General features: G+C 38.4%; 2 protein-coding genes across 2 annotated transcripts; one reads left to right on the forward strand and one right to left on the reverse strand.

The window, feature by feature from the left end:
* Positions 1-722: 722 nt before the first annotated feature.
* Positions 723-2,228, forward strand: LOC140891337 (chlorophyllase-1-like). Its single transcript, XM_073299787.1, has 2 exons — positions 723-1,193; positions 1,467-2,228. The coding sequence occupies exons 1-2, from the start codon at positions 861-863 to the stop codon at positions 2,127-2,129; spliced, it is 996 nt and encodes a 331-aa protein (XP_073155888.1). The 5' UTR covers positions 723-860; the 3' UTR covers positions 2,130-2,228.
* A 272-nt stretch (positions 2,229-2,500) lies between these two features.
* On the reverse strand, positions 2,501-3,647 carry LOC140891345 (cytochrome c-type biogenesis protein CcmE homolog, mitochondrial). Its single transcript, XM_073299797.1, has one exon. The coding sequence runs from the start codon at positions 3,585-3,587 to the stop codon at positions 2,763-2,765; it is 825 nt and encodes a 274-aa protein (XP_073155898.1). The 5' UTR covers positions 3,588-3,647; the 3' UTR covers positions 2,501-2,762.
* Between the last annotated feature and the right edge of the window lie 5,021 nt (positions 3,648-8,668).

Genomic DNA, 8,668 nt, shown 5'->3' on the forward strand with positions numbered 1-8,668 from the left:
ATCAAAGGCTAAAACTACTTCAGCTAAAGAATTTGATGTTGTGGCATATTTATTATTTTGCAAGGAAATGATCATGAATCAAATTATATTTTTAAAGGAAACATATGCAAGCATGATAATCTCTCATATCTTCGGCTTCGTTTCATATAGTTTCTTTGCGTGTTTTTTTTCACCTCATTCATGATTACGTGCCTGATGTGTCATAGAAAATGAAAGCACAGTGGGCACAGACCAAACTTCAATGTTTGACTTTTTCGTTTGGCTCTTTTTAAGGCTTCTTGCAAAAACAAATTTAAAATACAGAGATAAGGCACACAAGTATTTTTATTACACAGAAAAAAAAAGGCTATGTTAAAATATTTTTATAATCAAATACACGGCTTAAAGAGGCACATCTTCGTCCAAACCAGTTTTCCCATCTCCCAATGCTTTTAGGCAAACAAGGCTCAATCCACTTTCAAAGAGATGAAGTCAACAAATATTTTCCAACCATGTGTAATGGCAGTCAATGTGAAATATTTTATAGCGTGTGTTTAATAATGCAAAATGCCCCAACTTCAAAGGTCTTGTTTAGGGAAAATACCCTAAATTCAAAGGTCTTGATTTAGGTAAAATGCCAGATTTTAGACTAATCTTGATTCTGACTTTCAACTCCCAATATCTTGTTGACCCACTTCAAACTAAATCCTTGCCATACATGAAGTATCAAGTAAACATACAACATTAAAAAGATATAAAATATGCACTATCTATCCTAAAGTGGTATAGAAGCTCCCAACCCATAATTGCCAAACTACGTAGACTTAATTCATTGTGGATTCCATCCAAAAATTGTTACATGAGCACCTTCTCAGTCAACCATGAGGAGAACTCAATGCATTGGACACTATATAAGAACGATAGCAACATTTAGTGTTCATCCATCCATCAAGAGAAAAATGGCACTGCTACATGATAAATGTTCAAAAGCTGAGAGTTCAGTATTCACACCTGGAAATTTAAAGGTGAGAACCATCAAAGTGAAGAAATCAGATGACTCTTTGCCTCCGGCAGAATTGTTCATCATGGCGCCGGAGTCCAAGGGTGTTTATCCTGTCATACTCTTTTGCCATGGTTATTGTACTGCTAATACTTGGTATTCCCATCTCCTTCAACACATATCATCCCACGGATATATCATTGTTGCTCCTCAGGTAAGACTTTGCATCCTCTCTCTTCTCAAAAAAGTCGTGCCCGGACATGTTCATTTATGTTCAAAGAATTGTAGCAGAATTTGATATCTAAGTTCATCTGCAGACAAGGACTTTTCTCTATGCATCCTGCTAGATATTGTACTATTTTGCATTCTAATTTCTAAACAACAATTTTCAGCACCATATGGTTTTCTTCGAGATATATATATATATATATATATATATATACAATAGTTGGTCATTTTCTTATATTTATGTCTTTGGCAATTACAGTTTTACCAGTGCCTGATTATGTCAATGAAAGATGAAATCAAGACAGCAACCAAAGTTACAAACTGGCTATCTACTGGCCTAAAGATTATCCTTCCTGAAAATTTGAAACCGGATCTATCTAGGCTTGCTCTTTTAGGCCACAGCAGAGGTGGCAAAACAGCATTTTCCCTGGCACTAAGCCAGGACTTAACTTCCCTAAAATTCAAAGCATTACTAGGAATGGACCCAGTTGCAGGGCCTAGTCCACCAGGCAGGGTCGAGCCCGATGTCCTAACCTATATCCCACACTCTTTCAATCTCTCGATGCCCGTAGGAATCATAGGCACAGGTTTGAGCAATAAATCTAAGGGCTTTATTCCATCGTTCGCCCCAAATGGGATCAATCATGCTGAATTTTTCAACGAGAGTAAACCACCTGCTTGTTATTTTCTAGCTAAAGATTATGGCCATTGTGATATTTTGGATGATTCAAAGGTGGCTTTGGCAAGTTTGGTGTGCAAGAGTGGAAAGGGCTCTAAAGAATTGATGAGAAATGGTGTTGGCGGTATTATTGTGGCATTTCTCAAGGCTTATTTGGTAGGTGAAAGTGAAGATCTACAAAGTATTGTTGATGCACCAAGTGTTGCGCCTATAACTCTCGGTCCAGTTATTTATGTCAAATAATGAGTCATGATTACATATTCTTTCATATTTTGTACCTATGGGTTGAGAGTTTACTTCTTTAGTAGGTTTTATCTCAAGTTAGTGGTACTTGAAATTTCATGTCATTTGTCCTCCTGATCTGCTTTTGAGTTCAGTAACTAAACCATATTAAATAAATTCTCTCTATATGCAAAGAGGCAGACAATAGTTATTAATCACTATGCAAAATAAGGTATGGACCATTCTTCACCATCACGATTTTTAAATAGTTGAGCCACAAGCTGTGAAACAGATTTCTGTATACCAAATTCGGAAACAACAGAATCATACATGGTAAGTTCACACTTCACATGCCACAATAGCTAGGAAAATGATAAAAACACAATCACATTAAAGGGAATCACAAAAACCTATATTCGAATGGCACATCAAAACCCAATTCATTTATTAACACATTATTCATAAACCCCATTCTTAGGGGTAACAATACATTTATAAATCAATATCGCATGCAATATCTCACTACAGCAACTATGAAACCGCCTACACATCCCTCAATCAATGTCCTCTCAAATCCTCAGCTTACTCTACACTCAAAACATGTAAGTGTGTAACAGAATTATATAATTTGTAATGCAAAAATTACCAATACGATCATGAATTCTTATTATCACTATCATTACCACTGATCAATGATTCCTCCCTTTTCTTCTGTTCCTCCTCCTCCTTCAATTTCTTCTTATTCTTTTCGAGTGCCGCAGCCACCTCGGCAGGCATGTACTTCTCATCATGCTTGGCCAAGACCTCAGTAGCCTTAAAATAACACGCCAAATTCCTAGCCTTCTCCAAAATCACCAATTTACTGCTGTTCTCCATGATGGCATCTTCCTTTTTCCTATCTTCCTCGTCAACAGGCCTAATGAACCCCTCCACCACAACGGAATGCCCCTCGCGAAAAAGATCCGGCAAACGACCGTCGTATCTCACCAAAATATCTGTGATCAAATCGGTGACCACAAACTGGATTTCAGGGGAAGTGGGTACTTCAGCTACGCTGTTCTCCAGAACAAGGCCTCCGAGGCGGAACTTGGATTTACTAGGGTTTGCCTCGTACTTTTGGAGGGCGTCTGTAGGGGTGACGTAGAAGACTAGCTGGTCCTGGAATTGATTGATGACTATGATAATGAAGCCCGCAATGCAGCTGAAGGTTATGGCGTATGTCCAGAGACGGCGGGTCTGGAGCTGACGTGCGCGAGCGCCGATGTCGGGTTTGTTGCGTCGGGCCGGACGGATCGAACCGGCGGAGAGAAAACGGAGAGTGAAATCGAGGCGTTTGGGGTGGTTTACGAATGGAGAGAGGTGAGAATTGAAAAGGAGAGAAGGTATGAGAGGATGATATTTGGGAATAAGGACGGAGGAGGTGGCGGCGGTTGCAAGGCGGTGGCGGAGGAGGTGGGAGGCGTATCTGGCGGCCATCATGCTCTAATTTCCAAGGGTTTTAAGAATCATTAAGCTTGATATGTTTTATGACTTGTCTGTTTGAATATATCATTAGCCATGACAACAAAAATCTCGACCCTTTAATCGTAAATTTTCTTATTAATAATTTTGGTTTCAGTTACTGTTAATTAATAATTGCGATAATGGTTTTGACCTTATAATAAACAAAAATTTATAATTTCGAATCTAATTTTATTATTGAAGATAAAAAATACTTTCAAAGGTTTAGTAATGTAGTAGCCCGATTCCATTTTACAAGATTAAGTGATTTTAAACATGTTAGAAAATGACATATAAATTTAAAAGTGTCAAAACATGTTTAAGGAGTCATTATTTGGTGAAAATAAGTGGAAAATCAGATCTGGAACATCTAAAAATGGAAGGAAGGGTTCGAGGGGTCTCAGACAGTCCAAAAACAGTCAAACGAGTTCGGAAGGCCTGAAGCAGTTCGGAGCATGCGGACCAGTTCGGACCGTCCGAACTCAACAGGGCATAAGTGCCTAAGAGGATCGGACAGGTGGCAGTTCGGACCATTCAATCCCAGTTCGGACCGTCCGAACTCCCCGCCAGATTGAGGTGTCAAAATGCACTCTACACATGGAATTCATGTGAGGATCGGAGCCTCCGAACCCAGACCTATAAAAGGGGTTCGATGCTCTCATTTTGAATATCCAATTTCTTCCCCTCTCCCGGTAATGACTCTATTTTAAAGGCTTCGAGACTCTTTATTTAAGAGTTGAAGTAGGAAATAATATTTTTATAGCTGACAGTGTCCGCAGTAGCAGCCAGGCGGCGGAGCTCTGGCGAAGCGTCCAGGGGTCGTATCTAGGCTATGCCCAGGCTCTGGGGCATGCGACATCAGCGGGCTGACGACGTACGAAGGTATGGCTTTGGTTCCCTATAGTAAATAGGGAGTAGACTATAGTTTAATTAAAATTTTAGAGCATGATAGATGATGTTTGACGTGCTATGTAATGCATGGTTATTTATGTTGTAGTGCTGCATGGTAGGTTTGGACCTAGATGGGGAGCTTCTAGGATCTGCCTTAGAAAGGTACGGAAGTATTATTCGAGATATCCAGATTGAGTATGAATGTATTATGTGTTTGCATGGATTATGTGATTGCATGTTTTATATACCTTTATATACAGCATGTCATGACTGTATGTTGCATACATGAGCATATTGAGTCATTACCTTAGATGTATCCTGTAGTAGGGTTCTCACCCTACGAGTTTGTGGATGATTGGATACGTAAGTCTTGTATCAGGTCACCGTGATGGTTGGACACATGTACTAGTATCAGGTCATTATTATCCACTGGGTATATGAGTCACCTCCTGAGGCGATGGCGCATCGTGCTATATACCCTGGGCCTGATCTATGAGCTAGTTTCTTTACCTGAGTGTCTTGGTACCCAGTTCATTTGCATTCATGCGCATATAATAGTGTATACTCATACTCTCGTACTGAGCATATTAGGCTCACTTCCGGTTGTTTTCTGTTGGCTGTATGTCCTATTTTCCATGGGTAGTTGCAGGTAGTTCTCCTAGGGACAGGGAGGTTAGGTGGTGACCATGGTTGGATAGCAGAGTTGACCACTAGGATTTGGTACATGGTATTTGACTTACTTTAATTTTTGCAGTTACTCTGATTAAGATTATTTTATTGGTTAAATGCATGCTTAAGTCTGATTAGTAGGTGATCACGATACGGTCACCACATTTATGGTATCAGAGCATGCAATCAGATTTTTTGGGACATAGAATTGATTTTGGTTTATCTTTTGTAGGATTACAAGTTGGATTCGATGACGATAGCAATATCAGGAATTGGAATAGCAAGATATCTAGTATTTTCCAAGATCGTCATTGTCTAGGTTGACATCAGAGTTTCGTATTATGTGGATCCCAGCAGGATGGAGCTGGAAGAGAAGATAAAGCTTTCAATGTCAGGCGCTTCTCATGGTTGAATGAAATGTGTGACATGTAGTCATCCATTCTCCGTCGACCAAGGAAGCCACCCCGAAATACTCTTCACTAGTAGTTGAAGAGATTATCAGGAAAATCTTGTCTCATCTACCAGATTAGGAACCCAACAATATTGGAAAGATCTGATGGATTAGCGAGATTTATTCTTTTAGATCTTGAGGGAAAGAAGGTCTGCTGATATGAGTGGCAGATGGGAAAATTCATGTTCAAGATCAATAGATGGAATGAAAGACTTTCGCAGGAATTTAAATACTGTATTTTGTTGTAAACAGTATTTCAGTTGAAATCAATTGTATTTTCAGTTACTTAATGTACTAAGATTTTGTTGTATTGTACATCTTTCAATGTAATCTTTTGATTAAGTTATATATTGCATAGGGCTTGTAATAAAGATTGTATTGGAACCTGGATTTGTGGTTCAAGTATTGTAATAATTGAAGATTAACTTGGTTATATTGAATAAAAGATTGATAATTGTTTAAATGAGTACTTGGGATTTTTCATGTTTTCAATGAATAGTTCTATATAGTTTACCTAGAATATTCTAGTAAGTCAAGTGTTTGTCAGGGATGATGTGATTCATCAGGATGCATGAATGTTTGTTCTAGACAGATTTCCTTATAACAGTTGGCTGTTTTGATCTTTTTAGATTGTTACCTAGTGATGATGGATTTTCATCAGGATGACAGAATAAGAAATACCAAGAGTTGTGGACTGTAACCAGGACTAGACGTGAGGAAGTGCGACTCTTAGTCGGTATTACTCTGGAAGTTTTCATACTTCAGAGGTTTTTTTGGAGGCCTTTGTGCTCCAGGGACTATTTAGGGGAGGCTAATCAGTCTGGGAATTTTGGCAACAGTCACAACAAGGTGCATCTTTAGATTGATAGATACCAAGTATGGTATCAAGATTTGGTTATCGTCTGTTAGATATACAGATGTCCCGTTGTCAGAACAGTCTTGGAATGAATTTTCTTTGATAAGTAATTGTTCTGAGTAGATAAGTTTTGATCTTGATTTGTGATTTCAGTATTTAATCCTAGAGATTAGTTGAATTGATATTCAACATGATTTAATTATCAGATGCTTGCAGACTCGGGATTTGAGTTGTGCCTCTGCAGAGAGTTTTCCTTGACCAATGATTTGGTCCAGATAGGAATGTTGCATAGTAACAGAGACTCAGGGATGAGTTATGCCAGGATGCTGATGACTGTCGGGTTCCGAGATGGTATAGTAAGTTCAACCTTATCCCGGTGTACTCTGGAAGGATTCTGTTCCAGTGTGGCATTTTAGGAAGACTTACCTCAGTTTCATTGTATGTACAGTCATAGCAATGGGTATAACTATCAGAAGAGTATTCAGGATTTATTTGAGTCTTCTAGAATTATACTTGGTGCTGGATTAGTGCCAAGGGAATGTGGTGAGTTATCTTCTGACTTCATTGGAGATACATATATTGATTTCGTGGATAGAATAGTCTTGGAAAAGATTCTTTGACAAGGGTATATTCTGGATGTATAGTTTTTACGTGATACTAGGGGAGAACCAGGAGGTTTTACCAGTATTGTCTGATTCTATTAGAGGTATAATTAGTGATCTGGGTCTTGATTACGAGATGAACATGAAATTCTAAGTAATGAATTTACTTAAGTAAGTTTCCCTATAAGAATTGGAATTTGATTGATGGGTTATCAAGCAAAGATGAGTTTTATCCGGACACTGGGATGACTTATACTGGGAGACGTGAACTATGATCATTGCAACAGTTACGTTAAAGTATAATTTGGTGTCAGTTTGATAACCTTGAAAAGATACTCGATTCTATTGACAGATATCATGAGCCTGCTAAGTTACAACATGGATACGACAATATAAGAATTCACTTGGATAGTGGAAAGATGAGTACTTAGGTGTTCATGTGTGTTTTGAAATGGTCAGTTAAACTGGTGCAAGTTTGGTGCCCAGTGACTATTTGCAACTATTTTTCTGAGGTAGATACAAATGTTATAACCCCGTGATGGGGGAGGTAAATATTTTTTTGCAGAAAGAACGATTGGAATTGTTAACTTTTTGGTAGACTGATAAGATTAGTACAATACTCAGATATTCAGTTCTCAAGAATGTTTTGCAGTAATTCTGGGACTTCAATGTCAGAAATTGATCTAACAAGCGTTTGAATTTTAATGGATACTAACGGGATATCATCAAGTGTTTAGACATGAAAAAAGGACAACAACTGAGATCTAAGGTTATCAGATCCAACGGGATTATTGTCACCAATTTTTCGGGATGTCTATTGGATTCGTCACGTCATTGATATGTTAGATTCGATGAGATCGATTCAGGGGATTTGCTAGGTTGTATTGATTTTAGGACTTTTCCAAAGAGAGATGAAATATTTTTGTTCATCTAGTAGTGCAAGTCAAAATTCAACAAGAAATTATTATCCGTGACAGGATAATCAGTATTCTCATTTTCAGGTGTTATCTCAAGTTATGATATAGATGTCATTATAAGTGATACTAATTGACTTTTGAGTCAATAGAATATTTATATTGATATTTCCAAGAAAGAACCTAGAGGATTCAGGAAATCAAGAACTGTAGACAAAGATATTTTCACGGATGTTATGACAAGTGTTAGTCATAAAATATGAGAATCCTTTCGAAATTTTGTACTAGGTTCTGGTAAAAAGGAATGAAGAGAAGTGTGTATCAGTATGTTTCTAGATGTTTGGTGTGTCAGCAAGTCAAAGCAGAACACCGATGACCTGGAGGGTTGCATCACATTTTATCCATTCCTGAGCAGAAATGGTGAGTTGATTGATGAAATTCATGACCCATTTACCGGTGAGCTCGAGGAATTGTGATGTTATCTGGGTTGTGGTGGACTGACTCACCAAGTCAGCACATTTCATTCCTTATAATCGGGACTATAGTTTTGACAGGATGACACGATTGTATATCCAGGAGGTTGTTCGATTGAACGGAGTGTCATTGAGAATAGTCAGCGATCGGGACCCTAGGTTTACTTCCAAGTTCAGGGGGAGTCTTCAGCGTGCTATGGGTAC

This window comes from Henckelia pumila, chromosome 1, assembly GCF_033568475.1.
Source record: "Henckelia pumila isolate YLH828 chromosome 1, ASM3356847v2, whole genome shotgun sequence".
NCBI lineage: Eukaryota > Viridiplantae > Streptophyta > Magnoliopsida > Lamiales > Gesneriaceae > Henckelia > Henckelia pumila.